The sequence below is a fragment of the Leptodactylus fuscus genome, chromosome 5 (genome assembly GCF_031893055.1).
Source record: "Leptodactylus fuscus isolate aLepFus1 chromosome 5, aLepFus1.hap2, whole genome shotgun sequence".
NCBI classification, from domain to species: domain Eukaryota; kingdom Metazoa; phylum Chordata; class Amphibia; order Anura; family Leptodactylidae; genus Leptodactylus; species Leptodactylus fuscus.
The window spans coordinates 30798276-30822344 of NC_134269.1; the positions used below are offsets into that span (position 1 = coordinate 30798276).

At 44.4% G+C, this 24069-nt stretch overlaps 1 protein-coding gene across 6 annotated transcripts in view; it reads left to right on the top strand.

Annotated features, from left to right (window-relative positions):
- Positions 1-21428, top strand: part of NSD3 (nuclear receptor binding SET domain protein 3) — a 73230-nt gene extending 51802 nt beyond the window's left edge. Inside the window, exons 10-23 of one of the 6 annotated variants that reach the window (XM_075272742.1) lie at positions 375-494; positions 621-747; positions 1296-1493; positions 2606-2779; positions 7734-7877; positions 12481-12640; positions 13632-13834; positions 13932-14044; positions 15050-15319; positions 16008-16124; positions 16445-16586; positions 17909-18015; positions 19273-19477; positions 21002-21428. In XM_075272742.1, coding sequence (XP_075128843.1) covers positions 375-494; positions 621-747; positions 1296-1493; positions 2606-2779; positions 7734-7877; positions 12481-12640; positions 13632-13834; positions 13932-14044; positions 15050-15319; positions 16008-16124; positions 16445-16586; positions 17909-18015; positions 19273-19477; positions 21002-21243 — 2322 coding nt within the window. In that variant the 3' untranslated portion in view covers positions 21244-21428. Of the gene's footprint in view, positions 1-374; positions 495-620; positions 748-1295; positions 1494-2605; positions 2780-7733; positions 7878-12480; positions 12641-13631; positions 13835-13931; positions 14045-15049; positions 15320-16007; positions 16125-16444; positions 16587-17908; positions 18016-19272; positions 19478-21001 lie in introns of those variants that run through there. The other 5 variants (XM_075272743.1, XM_075272744.1, XM_075272745.1 and 2 more) reach the window with 5 other exon arrangements.
- The last annotated feature ends 2641 nt before the right edge of the window (positions 21429-24069 follow it).

A 24069-nucleotide genomic window follows, 5' to 3' on the forward strand; every position in this document is an offset into this window, starting at 1 on the left:
GCACTCTTTCCCTTTCCTTTCCTCCTGCACTCTTTCCCTTTCCTTTCCTCCCGCACTCTTTCCTTTTCCTTTCCTCCTTCGATTTCCCTTTTCTTCCCTCCCGCACTCTTTTCCTTTCCTTCCTTCAGTCTTCCCTTTCCTCACTCTTTCTTTTGATCCCTCCCTCCTTCCTCTCCTCTCTATCATTCTTCCTCCTGCCTTCCACACTAGCTTGTCTCACATGTTAGATAGAAGTGGCCTCCTCTTTAGTTTTGTGCCTGGTACACAATGCTGGTACATATGTAGAATTCGGAAGATGTCAGTCTTTTTCCTCTGTGATTTGCACACATTATCTTACTGAATTGTATGACCTGGAATCTTCATTTTGGCTACAGATTAGCTTTGAGAAGCAAGTGGACAGTCCGTCAGCCACTGGTGATGCAGATGCCTCTGATGTCCAGTCTGTGGATTCCAGTGTTTCTCGGCGGTCAGCCAAGAGGGACACTGTGTGTCAGGTAAGTGCGTGACATGGATGTCTCCTCCCCATCTTATAAAGTGATGAACGTTCCAGCATACAACGACCTAAAACGCAGTTACAAGCCAGGAAATTGTGTTAATGTAACATTCTCCATTCTTTTTAGATCTGTGAAAATTTTGGGGAGACGCTGGTGTCTTGTGACGGAGATTGCTCTCGACTCTTCCATCTCGAATGTCTTGGCATGGATACACTACCAGAAGGAAAATTCATCTGTATGGAGTGTAAAACTGGTGCGTTGATGAAATGTTATGTCAGCGTGGCACATGTTCTATGGTTGTGTGTAATACACATTTATATTTATTTGTATTTGTGTGTACATGTGTTTGCATTGTATGTGTGTATACTCTGTATGTGTTTGTATTGTATGTGTGTGTATGTGTTTGTATTGTATGTGTGTATATGTGTTTGTGTTTGTATTGTATGTGTGTATATGTGTTTGTGTTTGTATTGTATCTGTGTATGTGTTTGTATTGTATGTGTGTGTATATGTGTTTGTATGTGTGTGTATGTGTTTGTATGTGTGTATGTGTTTGCATTGTATGTGTGTATACTGTGTATGTGTGTATATGCATTTGTATTGTATGTGTGTGTATGTGTTTGTATTGTATGTGTGTGTATATGTGTTTGTATGTGTGTGTATATGTATTTGGGTGTGTAATAAATATATCTGTATGTGTGTGCATATTATAGATCTATATGATGCAGATATTTTACAAGGCTTTAAAACGTGGTCCATAAATTTAGTATAACTCCTGAAATTTTTTCCTTTTTTGGATAGGCCTCCATACCTGCTTCTCCTGCAAAATCCCCAGCACCAGTGTCAAGCGCTGCGCTGTCCCTTCCTGTGGCAAGTTTTACCATGAAGCCTGTGCGCGGCAGTATGCAGCGACTGTTGTAGATTCCAGGGGCTTCCGGTGCCCTCACCACTGCTGTAGTTCCTGCACCGCCGAAAAGGACATGTACAGAGCCTGCAAAGGTGACTTAGAGATTTACGTAGTTATTAGTGGCTGTTTCTGAGAAATGGTAGAACAATCTAAAATTGTAGCCCCAATGTAAATGCCAATGGGACGCTCTAACCATATAGTGGAGAGTATTTACTGTTCCCTCTGCCATAGAAAACTGGAGTCCATGAGACGTATCTTGGGTGCACAGGTCTTTTTTGCATGAAAGATGCGCCACTTCCTTCTTTTTGAGCCCTGCCTTTGACTGAAAGTGGACGGAGACCAGAGTAGGGACTCTTTGGCCTGACAAATTTACTATAACTTGGGGGTAACACGGTGGCTCATTGGTTAGCACTACAGCCCTGCAGCACTGGAGTCCTGGGTTCGAATCCCACCAGGAACAACATCTGCAAGGAGTTTGTATGTTCTCCCCATGTTTGCATGGATTTCCTCCCATTCTAAAAAGACATATAGATAGGGAAAAAAATGTACATCGTGATCCCTATGTGGAGCTCACAATCTACATTAAAAAAAAAAAAAAAAATTACTATAACTGATGGCAGAAAACTGCTGTGAGTTATATAGAGAGTCCACACCAGTTCATGACTGGCTTAGATTTCCATTCTGGTGCACGGGAATGCACATGAGTTATTAAGAAGGTGGAGGCTTTTGATAATTCAGCTCTTCACTAAAAATCGATGTACAAAACCACCAGTTTTAATAAATCTGTCCTGATGTCCCTTCATTAAAGGGGCTCTATCAGCAAAATTATGCTGATAGAACCCACATATGCGTGAACATTCAGGCACCGCTACAGTTAAACTAACCCCCCCCCCCCCGTTTTAAAATAAAACCCGTTAATCATATCTATCGTGCACGGTGGGCAGGCATTCAGGGTTCGACATCATCTTCAGCCACGCCTCCTCTTCCAGCGATGTCTTAGTGTCCCGTCTTCCTCCGGCGCTCGCAAACTGCCATTGATAAAAAATGGCGCGGGTGCATGCACAATAGCAGCAGCAGTAGTAGCAGCATGCTAGAAACGGTGCAGGATGTCCATGGATATGTATAGAGATCTGTAGATTTATGTCCAGGTATAAAGCTGTAGTTTGTGAAAACACTATGTAACATAGAATATTCTCTTTTCCAGGACGCATGTTGCGTTGTGTGCGATGCCCAGTGGCGTATCACAGTGGGGACAGCTGTGTGGCTGCGGGCAGCCTTATCCTGTCTTCAGGCCTCATGATTTGCAGCAACCATTCCAAACGCAGCGGTCATTCGTCCTGTGCCGTCAATGTGAGCTTCTGCTTTGTATGTGCGCGAGGTAAGCAGCGTGACATGTGCTATCGTTTATTGTGCTGATTTGTAGGTGACTAGAGGGTGTGATCTTATAGCGGAAGGTAGTGGGCCTTCACGTACACTCCTGCCTTCAGGATACTGGACATTAAAGGATAGAGAAATGATTTTAACTATTGCTTGACTGCTTCAGTTCCCAATTTGGTGTACTGTATCCGATAGTTGAAGAGGTTCTCTGAGCTTTGGGGAGGTCAATATTGGTGACTTATCCTTTCAGATTGGGGGGGTTCATCACCTGGACACCAAAGTGATAAGCTGCCTGCGTTGTCAGCACTATACAGTGTACTGAGCCAGAATCAGAAGGCTCTGTACACTGTGTAGTAACTATGAAGGAGCATTCATGGAAGCTGAGCTCCAGTACTCTGATACAAACCACTACAAGGTATACGGAGCCTTCTGCTTCTGGCTCTGTACACTGCATAGTCCTAGATGCAGGCCAGAGCAGCAGATCACTGATGCTGATTTGATAGTGACCACCTATTGTAAGGACAGGTCGTCAATATTAACCCCCCGAAGCCTGGAAAACGCCTTTTAAAATTAAGTCTGCGCATCCTTGGCTGTAAACATCCAACTGGGTTAACAAAAAACAGTGCAAGCCATGTTGCTCACTAGGGGGCAGCACTTCTGCAAAGTGAATCTAGGTTTTATCTTCTCAGCTGCCGCCGTCTCCTAAGTAGACGAGTCACTTGCAGAGGTAAGATCCAAAAGTATAACCCCGCAGATCAGTGCCCTGCAACCTGCGGCTCTCCAGCTGTCGTCTGTCTACCACTCTACCCATACAGCAGCATATGCTGAGAGTTGTTCCTTCACAACAGCTGGGGGCCACGGATTGGGGATGTAAATGGCAATACTTCACTATCAGATGGCTGTGGGATCTGGTAACACTTGGATGGCAGTGAGTATGAGGATATCTATGGTGTTCATGCCCGGCAGACATTGTATATAGAGCTACGATCCAGGACATTTGCTATCTATGTATGTAATGTACGACCTGATCGCACATGATTGTCGGCCAGAATGTTAACGTGTTACTATACTGTATATCCAGCCCATCAGACTAGACCCCCAACATCTGTATGACAGTCCCTGACCAGATGAAGCCTGTAGAGTCTTTTATTCTTATTTATTCACATTTCCTCTGTTCTTTTTGTATTTTTTTTAATCTTTATTTATATATATTTTTATTTATTTTATTAACCCATAGTTCAGACGATGCTTTACTAACAGCCATTACACTTGTTAACTGCAAGATAAGCGTGTGTTGTGCGTCTGGTAAGTGCGGATAGATGGAGAGAGGTTTCTGTGGGTTCAGCAAATATGCTAGAAATGTCTCCAGTCTATGGGCAATACAGTAAGACAATACAGTGGGGCACAAAGAAAAAATTATACCGTATATGTATAGTCATATTTATATGACTATCAATATTCTGACTATGGTTTCCAACACAGCATGGGGTCAGAATTTTCAGCAACAATCGGAGCAAATTTGGATTGTCCTGGCCTAAAACAGGGCCGGGTTTGTGGAAACCAAGGCTGTGGAGTTGGTAGGCCAAATCTCTGACTCCTTCATCAATGCCATGGTCAGTCAGAAGCAGCAGACGTCTTAATTTTTCGCTGCCGGCATTTTCGTTGCGGTCTAGCCACGACGGGATGCCAATGCAGTACATCGGCATTCCCTGGATGAATGGGTCTAGTCAGCAGGGAGTCTCGAACCGGGGACTCTGCGGCTGGATCAGCCCCGGTATCCGCGGAAAGATCAAGCAGGACGCTTCTTTTTTCCACGTCCGGCTGCAATCTCTGCTTCATCGAAAGCAATGGGAGGCGGATTTTGGGAGGAATCTGGCCCGGATTCAGGGGGCGAAGTCCGCCCCCAAATCCGCAGCAAAGTCCTCTTCCTAAGATCCTTCACAAAATTGACAGAAATTCTTCTGAAAGTAAATATGTAACACACTAAACATCTGCTTACTAATACAATATTAAGAATGATATAATATAATAATAATTATTATTATTATTATTATTAATAATAATTACAATAATTTTATTTGAAGCCACAGTCAGTAACTTTTTCCAATATTGATTGACTCCAAAAAAATTGGTCCCAACTCCAATTCCACAGCTCTGACTTTGACTCCAACTTCGCAGCACTGATGCAAACATTTCTTCTTATAGAGATGGATAGCCTTGGAGTATTCATCTTCATCTTGGCTTCTCTGCCAACCAGTCATTAGACCAGTGGTTCTTCACCAGGGTTCGATCGAACCCTAGGCCCTATGCACGGTTCATTTTGTGTACCAGTAAAAAAAACATATACCTATGTCTTGAATTTGGAAAAAAAATCATATTTGATTTATCACTAAAGAAGGGTTCGGTGAATGTGCAGATGAAACTGGTGGATTCGGTACCTCAAACAAGGTTAAGAACCACTGCATTAGACCATTGGAACAGTCCCTTGTTATTAGACGCTGATCATATTATGTGCTGCAGTTATAAGCGGCAGTATAGTCTGTGTGAGAACCCTATAGCAGGTGTTCAGTTTATCTGCAGCACTCCCGCAGGTAGAATGGGGCATTACACCGTGCCTTTGGAAAAAGGAATTGGCAGTCCATGTTATGCAAGGGAGTAGCAATTCCGAGGTTTGACCTCCACCGATCATAGTCACCCCATTTCCTAGTGACATACCCTCAATTTTTACAATGGGACGATCTCTTTAATCCCTTTAAGGCCATTTGATTTAGAGGGTGTCACCACAGTCAGCGAGTGTCTATGGACTTCTTCAGGACTGATAGACCTGCTCTAGCTAATGGGACATGGTTATCAGAGTGACACTCCTCTGCCCCGTGTAGTGTTGAGTCCTAGACGTCTTCAGCAGTGCTATAGGCAGTTCTCAGGTATTATAGGAGTTAGCAAGTGTATCGGCTGTTTTCTTGGTAAACCTTACTGTAATGGCAAATAAATTGGGTTATCCTTCAGCATGTCCATGTGGCTCTCGGTTACCTCCCACAGAAACGTGTCAGGCCCTGTCAAAGAATCACACAGAAGTGATGTGGTAAAGTCTTCATGGCAGTGAAGAAATGCCCTTAAAACTGCCAGATAGGATGGCATAGCCGGAGCTCAGTGCCCACTTCATACACTGCCCTTAACTATTGACAGAGAAATCTTGTCAATGGTTCTTGAAGAATCTGTGTCGGTAGATGAAAACCGTAATCGCTTGCATGTATATGGCGTTGCCCATACAGCCCTTTGCCCTATGACTTGAGGAGCCATATAATGGGCACTCCTAAAGGGCATCTGGCAGACATTTTGATCTGCGTACCCTAAAGGGAGTCTGTCACTAGAATCCAGCATTTCACCCCAGTCCTGCAGATAGATAGGTTAGACTCACCGCAATCGTTCAGTGTTCTCCCTTTGTGAATCATTGATAAGATATCAATGTATAAATAATCTCTCTATGGTAATAATGGTGTCCGATAAGGTAAATGGCAACACCTTCATTGCTCCAAACAACTCATTTGCATAATGACAATTAGCCAATATCTTGGCAATGGAGAGAACCCTTTCTGATTCAGGTGACCCTAACAAATCTGTCTGTGGGGTTACTGAAAGAGAGCTTTCATCTTTTTTCTGTCTGATCTTCTGATAGGACGATATTTAACCCCCCAATGGCTTCCCCCTTCCTAGTTAAGTGCTGTGGTATTTTTCCTGCACAGCGCCTCTTCTGGCCATTTAGGGAATTACAGCCAGCCCCATGCCCTGGTCTGCTTTAATGCAAATAACAGTGAAGGGCTAAAGTATCACTATGGCCCCATCACTCTCAGGATCAGGGGCAGTCCTATAGGTCAGACCCCTATGGAACATAAAGTGAGATTGCACACATCTGCCAATGGACCTGTCCCTGGCCATGGTGTGTAATTCAGACCTTGCGTTGGTAAGCTTGAAAACCACTCTGACCCACAGCAAAAAATTAAAGGGTATACCCGGGGAATAATAAAGCTTACCAATACGTGCCCTATATATACTTCATTCCTCCAGAGCCCCATTTATTACTTTTATGGAGTGTACCCTGTGAGGCCTACTGGCTCCCCGGACTGACGCTCTTATTCCCTCCATCAGTAGGCCTGTGGCCTGAGTCAGTGAATGGCGATACAGCTGCAGGAGGGACAGGATTGAGAGTTGTGGCCTCCCCCGCTATGCTCCCCAAAAATAATAAATGGGATGTATATTACGAATAAAGCTTAACCAGCTTATTCACTCCCTTTGACCTGCTGCGAGTAATGTTATACTGCTATTGTATATCACAGCAGCATAGCCACCGCCGCCTGTACTGGCAGCTACCCCACAGATTACGCCATATGTACCCCAGCCTAAAGGGGCATCCCTAGCCTTAGGATAGGTCATCATTATCTGAAGGGTGAGGGTACGACAAAGGGTGAGGATACGACACCTAGAACCCCCCCACAGATCACCTGATTGAAGAGACCGGAGCATTCTAGTGACTCCTTACCGCTTACCAAGCTTGGTATGGCTGCTCAGCCCCCATTAACTTTAATAGGACTGAGCTGAAAACAGTCCATGTGACTCCTAAATGTGACGCCATTGGACTGTGGCGCTCTCCTGAGCAGCCAATCACAGTGGATCTCAGTTGTCACACCCCCTTCCCCCAACTACGGGTCTCGGTTGACTCTAGAGCCACGTGTTTCTGCTGATGTCATCGTTTTCTTCATGTCATTCTTTTGAGTCATGTTTTTCTTTCCATTTGCTCATTGTCTCTTTTTTATTTTATTTTTTTGTTTTTGTTTCCCCCTCCCCCCTTCTTCTTTCCCGAGCCTCCACCTCCTCCTCCCCCCTCCCCCACCCTGTGTTGATCCTTGTGGAATCATGGGTGCTTTCATTGACCGCATCTCTCTGTTTGTTTTGTATAGGGCTGATAGTTCAGGATTATACCCTGGTCAGTTCTATGTCCTTTAAGTCCCACTATCTACTGAATGACTCAAAGCGTGCAGAGTTGATGAAAATACCTATGATTCCTTCCTCCTCGCCAGCTTTCCTAAAGAAATCTGAGAAAGGTAACTGTAAAATAGCTTTTCCCCCCCGTCTACTGAAATCCCTTATATCTGCATTTCATCTTTTACGTTCCTAAAGCCATTAACTCTGTCCTTGCCTGGTACCCGGCTGTGCCCGCTCTGCCTCTCCGCTTTGCACGCCATGTCGAGTTGTCATGAATGGCATTACGTTTTGAGTGTTTTGGGTTTTTTTGTCCTTTTTGTGTGAGTTTTGAACAGCTTTAAAGGGCTTAAAATAATTCCACCTATCTGTATCTATCAATCCTATAGCAACGTCCACTTCTCAAAATTTCCACGCAGGATGGCTGGATTAGTCTTTAGCGTAACCACAGGACTTATGTAGGTGAGATCAGGGGTCCTGTGACTGCCCCCATGTAAACCAAAGCCGTATACAGGAAGGGATGTCTGCGCATTGCAGAGTAACTTTCAATATCCAATATCTAGTGGAAATTGAAATTTACAAAGGGGGCCACACGGTGGCTCAGTGGTTAGCACTACAGCCTTGCAGCGCTGGAGTCCTGGTGTTCAAATCCCGCCAAGGGCATAAAACCATCTGCAAGGAGTTTGTATGTTCTCCCCGTGTTTGCATGGATTTCCATCCCATGTTACAAAAAAGACATACTGATAAGAAAAAATGTACATTGTGAGCTCTATGTGGGGCTCACAATCTACATTTAAAAAAAAAAAAAGAAATTGAAATTTACAATTATGAAGAAAGTAGAGAAAAAGTACTTCAGTAAATATATACATAAATGTACGTATATGGTACAGATATTTTTGCTTGGTAAAGTCCATTAATGGGTGATCATATACGTATTATACATATATGTATATATAAGTGATGGATACATACATTCATTAAAGGGTGTTGTACAGGACTTATATATTGATCACCTCTCCTATGTGGTCGGTGCGACACCCAAAACCCCCACATATCAGCTGAGGCCCCCTATCTTAATACCACGTACAGAACTGTACATATCATAGGGGCTATTCTTTGTATTGCAGCTCAGCCCTATTCACTTGCATGGGACTGGGCTGCTGACTAGAGATGAGCGAACACTGTTCGGATCAGCCGATCCGAACAGCACGCACCCATAGAAATGAATGGAAGCACCCGGCACGGCGACCGGCCGCCGGCAAAGTGTACGTGCCAGGTGCCTCCATTCATTTCTATGGGTGCGTCCTGTTCGGATCAGCTGATCCGAACAGTGTTCGCTCATCTCTACTGCTGACTAATGAACGTTACGACACATGGCCTGTGAAGCAAAAGCAACGCTAACCAAAGCACTTTTGCTGCTTGGAACAGCTCATCTATGGGGGTCCCAAGTGTCAGACCCTCACCAATCAGATACTGATGAGTCTGGATTTAGATTGCGGTAAATTATAGTTGCAGAGGTCAGGTAGTCTTTGCACTTAGATTTCTTTCCTAACCCTTTCACCTGCTTTCTGCTACAAGGAAAGGCTTGCTGGTTCCTGTAGTGCATAACGTCACCATGAGTGGAAGGCAGGCAGTCATAGTACACTATATACCTATAGCCATCCTGACACCTTTGCAGACACAATTATTTTCAGCCCTCTGCTTGCGCTCCCTGCATCCGGCTTGACGCTGAATCGTTACCTGTACGCGGTTTTGATGTTCGTTCTGTGGCTTAAACTTTCTATATTTCCTCTGAAATGTGGATCAAAAGGTCATATTGGAGGAGAACCTGTCACATCCGAAAGCGTTGAGAGGAAATATAAGTTTGCTGGTTTTGGTTTGTTGGCATTTGTGCACAGAATTACTGGAGAACTTGTTTGTGTTTGGTGGGAGGTGGTGATGGCGTCTCACGTGAGTCGGGTCAGCAGATGACTGACAGGAGGGAATCACTGCTGTTGGGCAGGATGAATTTGGCCAGTATGATGCCTGGTGGGACAGATTTCTGCTGGTTGCCATTCGAAACAGACACCAGTTTTGCTCCAATTCCCTGTTAGACAAATTTGTCTTACAACGTCTATACAATTTTCTGCTATCAAATAACCACGAACCAGCAGAATTCTGAATTTACCTTCATCTGTGAAACTAAATGGTTAAACAAAGGGGCAGATTTACTAATCCTGTCTGATAGTTGGTGTAAATTTAGGCTTGAGCGTCTTAAAATTCCCCAAATTTATCATATGATAGATTCGGCCTATCTTTAGACAGTTGAGTCTAAGTTTATACCACCTATTAGATGGCTTACATCACACCAAAATTTTGGCAAATTTTTTGCACATTGTTTCATCTTAGCTACCCTCCTTTTCCCCAAGCCACTCTCCATTTTCACACGTCCTTTGTTGGTTGAAATGAAAAATGTACCTATAAAGGTGTTATCCAAGATCCAAAACTATAGTTGCTCTCTTCTTCCCAGGAAGTGATGTCACATGACCATGTGTCCATCTTTCGTGATGTCACTTCCTGAAAGCAGCCATGTTTTCCAGTCCTGGCTAACCCCTTTAAAGCAGACAAGGCATGTACACCAGAATTTTGGGGCACATTGTGCCAGAATTCCGGCACAGTCGGACAGGTAAATCTCCCCCAAAGTGGTTACAAAGATGCCCAAGATTTTATACAACTTACTAAACTGCAGAATGTTGTAAATCTGTCTGAAAGTTGTTTTTTTTCTATAAGGTGTCCTTGTTGGGGGAAGAAATTGAAACCCTCCAGCACTATCACCACGGCATCATATAGTCTTAAAGGAACTCTAAACATAGAAAACGTGCAAAATTGACACTATATCCCACCTCCTCATCTCCCTTCTCCCATTTTGGCTCATATTACTATTGAAATCTGTAAAGAAATCTTCTATCCGTGTCCCAGGAGATCAGCTGTGTCCCCGTCCTCCTTCTCCTCTGCCCTATATTGGGCTGTAAAACAACCAGCTGCAGCAGGAGCCTCTCCCCTCAGACTTTTTTTTTTTTTTTTGCAGAAGGGCAAAAAAATTGTTAAACCCCGACCCCTAAGCTGTTTGTCAGCAGACATCTAACCCTGAAACAAGCATACAATTATTTCAGGGGAATGCGGAAGATCTTTCAGGCTGACAAGCATTCATTTCTAGGTTTAGTGTTCCTTTAACCTTCTATGTCCTATCACAGCTTTCTCAATTGGCTTCCTGTTTATTGCAGGTGTTTTTTGCTTGTATGTATTGTACTCTATTCTTATTGTTTTTGCCTTTGACTGGAGGCTCCGAGTCTATTGATGTCAGAGGTTCGCCAAGGCATCAGCATGTCACATGCACAAAAATGTCACTTGCAAATGCCTCTTGAGCTGGTGGCCAAATCTTCCGGTCTGATGCACCCTGTAGCACCATTTTACACTCCACAGGTCAACTGCATAAAAATTTTGAGTAATTTCGTAAATTCTTTTCTTTACTGATCCTTTACTGATCTCCTGTCCATTCTGCAGTCAGAATATTACAGGTTACTGAGCTCACATCTTGCAGGGCACCCGGCTGGTTCAGTGTCTGGAGAGAACTTTCTCTGTCGAATTGTATTTAAAGAAATATTGGGGATTTTTTTCTAAGACATGCAGTCAGGAGGGGAGCTATGAAATAAATCTGCATTTATACTTACCTGTATACTCCACTCCGCTGCTGTGCGGGGCCGGCCGTCAGCTCCGCTGTTCTGCCTGTATACAGGACAACAGTATACGACTAAGAGTGGTGTTCTGACGTATACAAAGAGAGCAGCGGAGAAAATATCCAGCCCAGGAATGCAGGTAAGTTTAAATGCATTTTTAGGGTGCATTCACACGGTGTAACGTGCCGCGTGACCTGGCACGTATACGCCGTGTGAGATTTTCAGCGCCGTATACGCTCCCATTGATTTCAATGGGAGTTAGTCTCGTATACGCCATGTTATTTTGCGGCCGCAAAATAACGCGGCATATACGTTCCAGGCTCCCATTGAAATCAATGGGAGCGTATACGGTGCTCAAAATCTCACACGGCGTATACGTGCCAGGTCACGCGGCACGTTACTCTGTATGAACACCCCCTTATATTGTAGCCCTCCCCTCCGGACTACATGTAGATTCTAAATCCCGGATAACTGCTTTAGTAGGATCATCCGATGAATAGAGAATGTTTTCTTCCTTCGGGAGGAAAACCAATTTGTATATTTTTTTCCTGTAAGACTCCATAGCTAAATCACTCTCTTCAATGATGGCCAATACTCCTAGAACTCCATTTTCCAGAATGCAGACAACCAACCAAGACGTTGACTGTGACTTGGTATTCACACTAAAGTTACGCAAAGTTTCTGCGGAGTTACTTGACTTTTTATGCAGCTTTGTATCCAGGTGTCAGATGTAAAATGGTGATGAGCGGTGAGTTCCCATATTGTGACCACAGCATAAAACACCTGTATGAACAGGTAGGAAGCAAAAGATCTCCATTCTGTTTATGGAGAGCTTAGATATTCTCTACAGGGCGGCCATTACTGAACGATTTTCAGATCTGCCTATGTAGTAGCAAATTTCATCATCTTTTGCCGTGCAACCCTTTTGTTGATTGGGTGACCCAGACACCAAGATGGTTGCCGTTACACCTTCATCAGAGGTCTTAATAAAGTTGTCTGTTTATCCGAGGAGGCGGCAAACTCCTATGCTGTGATTCATGTCCAGCCGCCTTCCACCCCTCCTGTCTCAGCATGGAGATGCCACAAGGGTCCTGGAGCTGCAACGACTGCAGGACTGGAAAGAAGCTGCACTACAAGCAGATCGTGTGGGTTAAGCTTGGGAACTACAGGTAAGGGCATAGCAAGTAGTAGTACTGTGGTAGAACTGTGCATGACCATACAATGATGTACCGAGGATCAATCTACAGTCATACACAATGTCTGAGCTCACATCTGTAGTAAGCCCTGCTGGCTCAGTGTCTTGGTCTGAGTGAGCTTGCGTTCTCGGATGCCTAAACTTTTCCTCCTCCATAGCTTGTAATATTTAATTACTTTACTACTGGATTAACTTCTGAGCTCACATCTGCAGTAATCCCTGCTTGTTCAGTATCTGTGTCTGAGCTTGCTGTGGCAGTAAGCATTCTATTGCATTTAAACTTTGCTTCCTACATATCATGTAGTGTTAAATACCGCCATCAGAATTTTGCAGATTACTGAAATCACATTTGTTGTAGGCCCTGCTAGTTCAGTATCTGCATTGCGCTTGCTCTGTTGGGCATCTAAACAGAGCATAACTTGTAATATTAAACATTTTGCAAACTTTTCATTGCAAAGGTAAAGTGTTTAATATTACATGTTGTGCAGTAAGTAACGTTTAGATGCCCAAGATTGCTTATCAGCAGAGAAAGAGAAATAAAGACACTGAACCAACAAGGCTTGCTACAGGTGTGAGTTTAGTAGTCTGCAAATTTTTCATTGGAAAGGTAGATTACTAATCTCACACCTGTAGGAAGCCCTATTGGTTCAGTGTCTTTGCTGATTCTTGGGCATCTAAGCCTTGCTTCTTCCATAACATGTACCACTGTATTAACTCTGAGCTCACATCTATAGTAATCCCTGCTTGTCCATTGTCTTGGATTCAGCAAGCATCATGGTGCATCTAAACTTTGCTTCCTACATTGCATGTAATGTTATATACTGCTATGAAAATTTACCGACTACTGAGCTCACATCTATAGTAGACCCTACTGGTTCAGTGTCTGTTTTGCACTTGATTTGCTGGGCATCTACGCCTTCCTCCATAGCATGCAATATTAAGTTCTTTACTTCTAATACTTCCAGGTGGTGGCCAGCCGAGATCTGCAATCCAAGGTCTGTCCCATTAAACATCCAGGGACTGAAACATGACATAGGAGACTTTCCGGTTTTCTTCTTTGGTTCGCATGATTACTACTGGGTGCACCAGGGTCGTGTTTTTCCCTATGTAGAAGGGGATAAAAGCTTTGCAGAGGGCCAGACCAGTATTAATAAAACTTTCAAGAAAGGTGCGTGCAAAGCTTATTGGACGTGTCATAGTTCACGACTTGAGTGTGTTTTGCCCCATCCTTTTATGTCATCGTCATTATTTCTGTTTTCCATTAGCTCTTGAAGAAGCTGCTAAAAGATTCCAAGAGTTGAAGGCACAGCGAGAGAGTAAGGAAGCTCTGGAGATAGAACGAAACTCCAGAAAACCTCCTCCTTACAAGCACATAAAGGTGCGTTTTTGTGAGATGTTGAGTTCTTGTGAGATATTGGGTCTTGCTAGGCAATCTGTTCTCTGGCTGTAAGGGTCAGTGCACATGGAGTGTTTTGGCGTTGATAGAACCCTATAGAGTTCTGTTGTGAGGCTGATTTTGAGGCAGATTCAGCATCAAAATCAGCACCAAAAAACTGTGTGCACTGACCCTAAAAGCCTTCATACATTGTATCCTCTCAGCTTTTCTGCTGCTACCATACCCATTATGGCTGCAGCACATTTTGCACTTCTGTGTAAGGCAGGGGGTATGTACAATAAGGAGCAGTCTGCCTCCTTTTCCTATCCATTACAACTTCTACTGGTTTATTTACATGTAATTCTGCCATGAGCAGGAACACTGGATTGAAAATCTAGGTAATAATGCCCCTGACACAAAAATATTGAAATCTGAGCACAATAAGGAAAGCTCCTTATTGCTTATGAATAATATCTCAACAGCAATAAGTAAAGCAGCTAGTCAGAAATACATTTACCTACTTTTATCTGTAAGCTTTTGTGCAGTGTAGAAGCTGGGAAAGCTGTGTGGAATCCTCCACTCTCTATTGTCTGTGTAAAGAAAGCCCAGCCCCTATCTCCTGCACTCACTGTGAACCAGTCTTGCTCTTTTTATTGGTATCTATGGACAGGACGTCTCTAGTAACAGAGAGTGAACAGCAAATTAGATAGAAAGAAGACACCAAGTGGCAGGAACTTTAGAGAGGTTTTTCAAGCAGAAAACGGCAACATTTGTCCAAAAAAAAGGTTCATTATATTTTGGTCCAGAATGGGATGTTAGTGACCATTTAAAGGAATGGTAAACCTACAAGTAAATGGTGGAACAAAACAGGAGATAATCTTGCCCTCACTGTATGTCAGTTTTTTAGCTGCACAGTTTTTTTTATATGGTTTACACCCCATTGTTGGTACAGTACACACCCTGTCTTACTGTGTTTACATTGTGCCTTTATATATGTCTTTTTGACAGGCCAACAAAGCTGTGGGGAAAGTTCAGATCCAGGTGGCGGATGTCTCTGAAATACCTCGTTGTAATTGTCGTACCACTGATGAAGCCCCGTGTGGCCTGGACTCCCAGTGCCTGAACCGCATGTTGTTGTATGAGTGTCATCCTCAGGTGTGCCCTGCTGGGGAATACTGTCAGAACCAGAGCTTTACCAAGCGGCTCTACCCCGACACCGAAATCTTCCGAACAGAGAGAAGAGGCTGGGGGCTCAGGTGCAAAAGAGACATCCGCAAGGTATGGTCAAGCTGGCTATAGGGCAAAAAGTCAACCAATACCACTTTAATAGGGTACTTTAAAGAGATTGTTCACTATGATTTGAAGGAATTTTCTTAGAATGGACATTTATCACCTATCCATGGGATAGACAATATGCGTGGGTGATCATTGGAGGTTTGGCCAGTAAATAGAACAGGGGTCTTGACATTTCCATTCTAATGAATGGTTGGCAATCCCTCTCCGCAGTGATCATAAATTTACTCTGTAGAGAAGTCCACCAGGGCTCAGATCCTTGTCTAATAAGTTCTGTCTCCTGGTACAATCTCTTCACTGACTGTATGGCTTTATAGTCCTAACAAGGCGCCCTCAGTGGCCTCCATTGAATAGCACCGCACATGTGCTAGCTTTACAAGCATGTGCAATGTTGTTCAATGGAGGCCACATTTCTCTCCATCAGCCGCCATGTTGTGTCTGTAATGATGTACAGACTGTACTTGTCAAGTGGGCGGTGCTTGTTAGACCATGATCCTGTGCACTGATGGGCTTATAACAATATATTAGGTTGGTTACTAGTGGGAGTAATCCCTACTGAATAACATACAGTCATTACACGTTCTTTTATCAAGTTATCAATCTAGAAGGGTGACAGCAACCAGACTCTAGTATGATCACATATGGATGTCACTCATCTCTCATATGTTCGTAGGGTGAGTTTGTCAATGAGTATGTTGGGGAGCTGATCGACGAGGAGGAGTGCAGGCTACGCCTAAAACGAGCCCACGAAAACGGAATCACCAACTTCTACTTGTTGACAGTCACAAAGGTGAGAACATGTTTGTTCTGTCTAAACCTATACAGGATCTCTATGTAGGATGTGGTGCTAAGGGTAGCCATGACCTTCATTAGCCGTCAACTGAGCACTAAAGGGAGAGACGCCTCGGACGACCGCTTATCTCCAGGAACAAAATTGAAACTGAAAGTGAAGCTCGGAGGCCCCGATACACATTAGCTCATGTGCCAGTCCCTTTTTACCTTATGAGGGCCATATTTCCAATCCCAAAGACATATACGAACCCGAACCCGTAGACTAGCTTTATATAACCTTTCCTTAATGTAATATTTAATGTGATTGCTTCATTTCAGGATCGCATCATAGATGCCGGCCCTAAAGGGAATTACTCCCGGTTCATGAACCACAGCTGTAACCCAAACTGTGAAACACAGAAATGGACGGTAAACGGGGACATCAGAGTTGGGCTATTTGCCCTTTGTGACATACCTCAAGGTACAACCCTTCCTTCTCTCTAGATATATTATGTCTGCATTGTTATATAGATGACCTGTATGTTTGAAGGGGTTCTTCTGTGACTTACATACTGATGGTCTATCCTTAGGATCAGTCCTCCATATGTGATCGATGGAGGTCTTGGGATCGCTGCCGATTGGTTGTATGAAGAGCATGCAGTGCTTTTGAGCCCTGCAGCCTCTTCCCTGTCATATTCATCAGTCATATGCTATAGCGGCAGCTCAGTCCCATTCAACTGAGTGTGCTTAGTATTCAGTATGAAGAGGCAGGGTCGGCGTCCTGTCGCTTAACCCCCTGCGTGCCGGCTGCGTCCATTCATTCCATGATCGCTGTTATCGCTGGCTCCCGGAGGTTGAGGCGGGTGGCGGCGTCACGTCCTATGGCAGCCGGAGCCTTGCACTGGCTCCCCAGCCTGTCAGTCTTTCGCTTCGATTGCAGCCTATGGCAGGTAGACTGCAATTGAAGCGCCGGTTTTATGCAATGCACTGCATTATACCGGCGCCTCTATTGCAGGCTACGCAGCCTAGGCTGCAATAGAAGCGAAAGACTGACAGCGCAAGGCTCCCGGCTGCCATAGCAACCTGATGCCAGCCCCAGAGACTCCTCCGGGTGCCGGCGTGGAGAGGGGACATGGATGCGCTCACGCGCCGACGGAGGAAATGTTTTCAGGGTGAATGTGGTTGATCCCTGGGAACACCGGCTGGGTCACCGACCTGGGGCAACCCCCCACCCATCGCCCTGTTTCCGCTGCACTGACCAGTTAAGTGGTGTGTCGGGTGCAGCAGCCGACAGCATGTGCACTCCCCTTTAGCCGTCCGCGAAGTGACAGTGTGTAGGTGGCCTGGGATAGCTGTGGTGCCGGGACCATGTGGACTGCCGCCATCTTCCTCACTGTTTCCCTGCTCAATCGGCACGCCCACATTCAGCCCCAACGTATGGTGCCGCAGCCCTGGTTCCATAGCCTGCCCACACCCAGCCATGCACCAATAGGAGGGGCGTGGACAGACCAGCGCTGGCGGAATGCCAGCTTGTATAGCAGAGCTGGAGGGTTCTTTGGAGGGTCATGGTGGTGATTTGGGGTGAGTGACCCACATTTAAAGTAGCCTATCCTTTCTTCCTGGGCTATATGTCTGTGTGCGTTAAATTACAACAAAATCCATTCAGCCGTTTGGCTGTGATTGAGGAACAAACATCCAAACACACAAACTTTCACCTTTATAATATTAGTATTATAAGTAGTATTTGGTATGTTCCTGTTTTCTTGTATTGTAACTGGATATTGTCTCATCTAATGTCTCTAGGAACGGAGTTAACATTTAACTACAACCTTGACTGTCTGGGGAACGGCCGGACAGAATGTCATTGTGGGGCAGAGAACTGCAGTGGCTTCTTGGGGGTACGACCTAAAGTAAGTCACATTTATTATATTGAATATATCTATATATCTATTATGTAAAGAATAGGCCTTTTGTTTTGACCAGATGCTATGCTTGATTTTCCTCAAAGAGTCAGATGTGTGATGAAGGAGTACTAGGTCTCTTTAAAGGGGTCCAGCCCCAAATCGATTTCTCTTATTGATGTCCTAACCACAATATGAAAATTGATCACAGTATGTGATGTGTGGTGGTCTTATACCCAGACCCTGTTAGTGGGTGGGCACAGAAACGTTAAAAGCGGCGGTTCTGGAGAATTGAACTGCCTATTACTTGAGTAATAGGGGTGCTGCACCCACTCCCCATCCTCTAGCAGCTTCTAAGGAGATGTTTCCTTTATCAAACAAACTTGTCGTGTACAGGGACAGCGTACAAAGAATTCTGGGAAAAGAATATTCAAATAAGACTTCCTTGGTGGAATAAGAGGAACTTGCTCTAGCACCATCCTTTAAAAGGTAGTTCTCTGTAGGTCAATGCCTGGTTTTCCTAAAAATTAGTGACATAATCTGGCAATAAAACCAAGCCAGAGACCAATCAGTAGACAGCTGTTTTGGGGTTATTTCCCCCATCAGTGTGAAGCAGGGTACTGACTGGGTGAGAGGTTATAGACAGAAGGAACAGTAGAAGTGGCACTGCAAAAAACGCTATATAGCGTCAGGCATATCAGGGGGGGGAAAAAAGTATATACCACGTGGTCAGGTGTAACAAAGCCTAATTCAAGTGGTGCTCACTCCCAGATAAATAGCATATAAGTCCACAGCAAAAATAGAAATAACTTTTCAGGCTTTATTCCACTTCATTTTGTACCTCTCAGGTGCTTTTTCAAGCCCAGTATGTTCATACTGAGCTTGAAAAAGCACCCGAGAGGTGTGAAACGATCGTCGCTGCTGTTTTTCTTCTCTGCATGCCTCTCTACCACTGTTGCTTTTAATGAAGTGGAATAAAGCCTGAAAATTTTTAATGACGACAGGGGTACTGTGTCTCCAGCACACATGGCAAAGGGGTAGAGTTCTCAGCTGGGCAATTCTGCCCCTTTATTTTGGCCAGCAGTGGGGGTATCTTCTGTATTGGAAGAGTGCTCATGAATAATCACCCAGACTTACGGAGTATTTGTATCCCCCATATCCCCCTTTGTATACTGTGTTTGAAGAGGGCTCATGAATGCCCTTGTGGAGTGTTTGCTGTGTTCCACATTTCATTGACTTTCTCTCCCCCCGCCATTGATTCCGCAGACAGCTTGTGCGACAGCAAATGAAGAAAAGGCCAAAAATGCTCGTCTGAAGGCAAAAAAGCGGAAGATCAAAACCGAGCAGAAGCAGATGCATGAAGATTTCTGTTTCCGCTGTGGAGATGGAGGAGAACTGGTGATGTGTGATAAGAGAGACTGTCCAAAAGCTTATCACCTCCTCTGCCTTAACCTGACACAGCCTCCCTATGGTAATAGATAGTCTATGGATCACACCCTATGTGCTATGTTAAGATTGTGGGGGGCTCACTGGGAAAACTGATTTACAGAGGTGTAGAAATATGCATGTGTGTATTCCGACCACTGATTTACAAGGGGAATGTGTGCCAGAAAAGACAAATTGACATGTCAATTGTTTAGTTAGTGTCTGTACTTAGGAATAGAGATGAGCGAACAGTAAAATGTTCGAGGTTCGATATTCGTTTCGAGTAGCCCCGCAATATTCGACTACTCAAATCGAATATCGAACCCTATTATAGTCTATGGGGGGAAAATGCTCGTTTCAGGGGTAGGCAACGTTCGATCAAATTATACTTATCAAGTCCACGAGTGAGGGTCGGGCTGGATCCTCCGAGAAGTCTTCTCCTTGCAACGTCCCTGCGGCATCTTCCGGCTCTGAATTCACTCTGCCAGGCATCGGGCCTGGGCAGAGCCGACTGCGCATGTCCGCACTACAAGTGGACCGATGCCTGGCAGAGTGAATTCAGAGCCAGAAGACGCCGCAGGGACGTTGCAAGGAGAAGACTTCTAAAGGTAGGAGAAGAACCAGCATTGATTGGCCGACTGTATAGCATTTGGCCAATCAATGCTGGTTCTGCATCGAACTTTTACATTCGAATAGTGAGTGGTACTCGATCTAGTACGAGTATTTTGAATACCGTAATATTCGATCGAATACCTACTCGATCGAGTACTACTCGCTCATCTCTACTTAGGAATAACGCTATTACATAGCATTTTAGCAGTTTTCCCCTCTGTATGCTCCTTCTCTAATTTTAAATTCTCCCTGAGCCGGTGGGAGGAGACTAGCTGTTGTGGGGTCTCCCATACATGGATGTCATAGAGATTCTGCTCCATGACTCTCTCTTACTCAGAAGCAGCAGGATCATAGGACATTATAGAGAAGTACTGACCTGTATTTATGTTAATAAAGCACTTGGAATAGAACTTGAGATAGAAACTTCTTATACAGCTGCAGCTGCTTCTATTCTCCTCCCTCACTCAGCTCCTGCTCAATCCTCCCTCTCCATAGACTTTTATGTAATCGGACATGTCTATGAGCTGCACTCCCTCTTGGTCTAGCTGAGATTTCAGAGTGAAAGTCAGTTTAGGAGAAAAAAGTGCCAGATAGGTTTAGAAAGGAAACTGAGCCAATGATAAGATGGGGGTGTGTCTCAGACTACCTCCGACTCCCTGTGGGCACTTCTGCTAAGCTGTTGTCACAAATCACCGCTCTACCATAAGGTAAATTGTGGCCAATATCTTCAGTTTCGTAGGAGTCTGGTTAACCTATCAGTATATTTTATAGTGAGAGTAAAAAATTTAGAGACCACAGAGGAACCCAACAAAAATATGGGGAGAGCCTACAAACTGAATGTTTTTGGCGCCCTGTAGACATTGACAAACCAGGCCCGCCCTTGGTGCACTTGCATTCTGAACCCGTCCTTCACGGTCTATAAATGTCGTTAACTTTTTATTTATTTTTTTGCATAAAGGAAAATGGGACTGTCCGTGGCACCAGTGTGACCAGTGCGGAGCTGCTTCTTTGTCCTTCTGTGACTTCTGTCCATCGTCTTTCTGCAAAGAGCACGAGAAGGGAGCACTGACGGCCTCAGCCCAGGACGGAAGACTGTACTGCTCGGAGCACGACCCCCAGCACTTGTTGCCCTATGGAGACGAGAAGAAATTTAAGTGTAAAACAGAGAGCGAGGACTCGTCGTTTCCATCCGAGTTTTAAAGGAGACAATGCACTTAGAACAGAAAACTAGTCCTGTCAGTACACCACGTACACCCCCTCCTCCTCCTCCTCAGTGTGTAGCGGGGGCTTGTAACGCACACATCCAAGTGTTTTGATGCCAGGATTAGATGGTACATGTCCTTTTAGTGTCATTTTGTTGTTCCTGGGAACTTTTTTTTTTTTTTTTTTATAGTGATACCAGTCCCTGCCCGCTTTCCTCCACCATTGTGGTAAGCAAAGTTGTATTTATTCTATTTATTATTATTTTTTATTATTGATTTTTTTTTTTTTTTTTTGGAATTACAAAAAACAAACGCAGCTCCGGGCAACCAGTTTCATAGAAACATCGAAGAAACGGCAAGTTGAAACTTTTTCAGCTCCTCATGTGTATCGACGGACGGAAATTCAGCATTATTCCTGGATATCTTCTCGAGTTATTCCTTCAGTAGATTTCGGTAGGATTCAACGGCAGCTGTTCTCTCTTAAAAGGATGTATGTTGAAATTCAACGCGTGATTAACTCCTTGTGTGCCGATTTTAGGAAGGGGGGAGAAATTTCAAGAAGAACCTTTTTTTTTTTTTTTTTCCTTGCGGCCTATTGGGGCAGGACAATGAGGTGTAAGGTACATCGAGTCTTCTAAGGCACCTCAAGGGGAACATATAGCGTCTACCATATGCCATGTATATGTCATACTTCCTGCAAGGAACATGGAAAGAACAAAACAAAAAAAAAATTGACAATGTCATCTCTCATGTCCCTAAATATGGTGGATCGAAACCAACTGTCTTGCGAACCAGCAAACCGCAATCCTGAATTACCAATATTTCATTCCCGGCAAATTGGAAGGTTCCCGATAGGATGCAATGTGTCGACCGTGGATTCCCATTAATAAGGGATCTCCTGCCATGTTATCCTAGACAGATGCTGAATACGCCTGCACGTGTTTTGAGTTGTGTATAATGGGTCTGGTAGGACATGCGATATTATGTACGGTCACGTGTGAGCCTTCTTCACCAGATCCATGACTATATTTGGTAAAAGAAAAATTAAGCAAAAATAAGACTACCCTTCACCAAAGATATGACGGCCTTTCTTGAGCGTGCACATAATGGAGGGGATATAGTTACAAAACCATTGCCATATTGGAACGGTTCCCATTGACGGCGCTGCTCTCCTTTCCCCAAACTGTGAGAATGGGAGGGATTGGTTGACGTGGACACTTGATCCACCTTACCGTATTTCGGTACGTCCCTTCCCTACATATATAACTCTGTTCTCTTATTAATCCTTTCTAACTTCTTGTGCTTTTCTACAGTACATGTCGTAAAACCAAATATAGTCCGGATCCTGGTGAAGGGCGCAACCTCAAGCAGGTTCTGTTTTTTCGCCATTATAATGATGTACCTTGATACATCCTCCCCATACCCCATCACAGTATGCTCCACTTTGACACTAAGGGTCTCCAAAGGTCTTCACGTTGCAGATCCCATTATTGCACCTGACTTTATAGGTCCTATCTGTGCGCCGGCTATAGAGCAGGAGGAGCCGAACAGTTTGTGGGAAAAAAATGCATTCTGGTGAGGAGTCCAGTGGGCGGTCTCTAACGCTATGTCTGTTATGGGACAGCTGTCAATCACTGCATAGGACCGCCCACTGGACTCCTAAGCTTGGATTAAATAAAGTGCAAGGCTGCAGTACTAACCACTGAGCCATTTTTTGTCCCACAAGTTGGCAGTGGCACTCCTGCTCTGAGCCATATTCCGTGTGAGAGGTTCCCTTTAAAAAAAAATTTCAGACTGTTGACATTTTATAGTATTATCTGTAGGTTGTCCTACATTTCTAACAGGTGAGGGTCCTGCCTCTGTTAGAAGAACGGGGGTCCCGTGACTCCTGTTGTGTCTAGAAATATAGCCAAGGAGAAGGCTTCCTTGCTGTTATGTCCATTGGGCTCTGAGAGTTACGGGAACGGCTTACAGGACCTGCTCTCTCCAGGATTGGCTATTTAGCATGATACAGTGAGGGGCTATGGGACCCCCACCTGTAACACACCCTCATAGATGTCAGTGGTCTGAATTTATCCAAGGCCCATATTTACAGCCTGTCCCAATCTATTCCGATGTTTGCAAGGAACGCCATAGGATTTCTACAATCCACATGCATGCAGATGTATGCACACCCCTAAATACGGACAAGGCACAGGGCTTTAGGTATACATTCCAAAATGTGTGTAGTGGTCGCTTCTCTTTCTTGCCTGGATGGATCCTTATGTGCATTTTAACACTGTATTTGCCAATGGAAGGAATTGGTTGTCTTAAAGAATGTACAGTTGTGCATGCGATGTATCCACCACTGTGGAAAGTGTATAGGAGTCCAATATATCCAGGTCGTTTTACAAAATAGGTATTCACCCACATGTTCAGAGTAAAAGGGTCTTCAGGGCTTAGTAATAAAAAACAAACAGCGCCACTCTTCTCTATAGGCAGTGTCCGGTATTGCAGCTCAGCTTCATACATTGCTTGATCTCAGTTGCTATAACAGACAGCCTATGAACCAGAGTGGTACGGTTTCTAGGGTGAAAAAAGAAGACCCTTTATTCCAATTCTGGATAGCCCCTTTAAAGGGATCCCATCATTGGATACACTTTTTTTCTGACTAACATGTAGGAATTGCCTTAAGGAAGGCTATTCTTTTCCTACCTTTAGATGTCTTCTCTGTGCCGCCGTTCGGTAGAAATCCGGGTTTTCATTAGTATGCAAATGAGTTCTCTCACAGCACTGGGGGCGAGCACAGCATTCAAACAGCACTGGGGGCGTCCCCAGTGCTGCA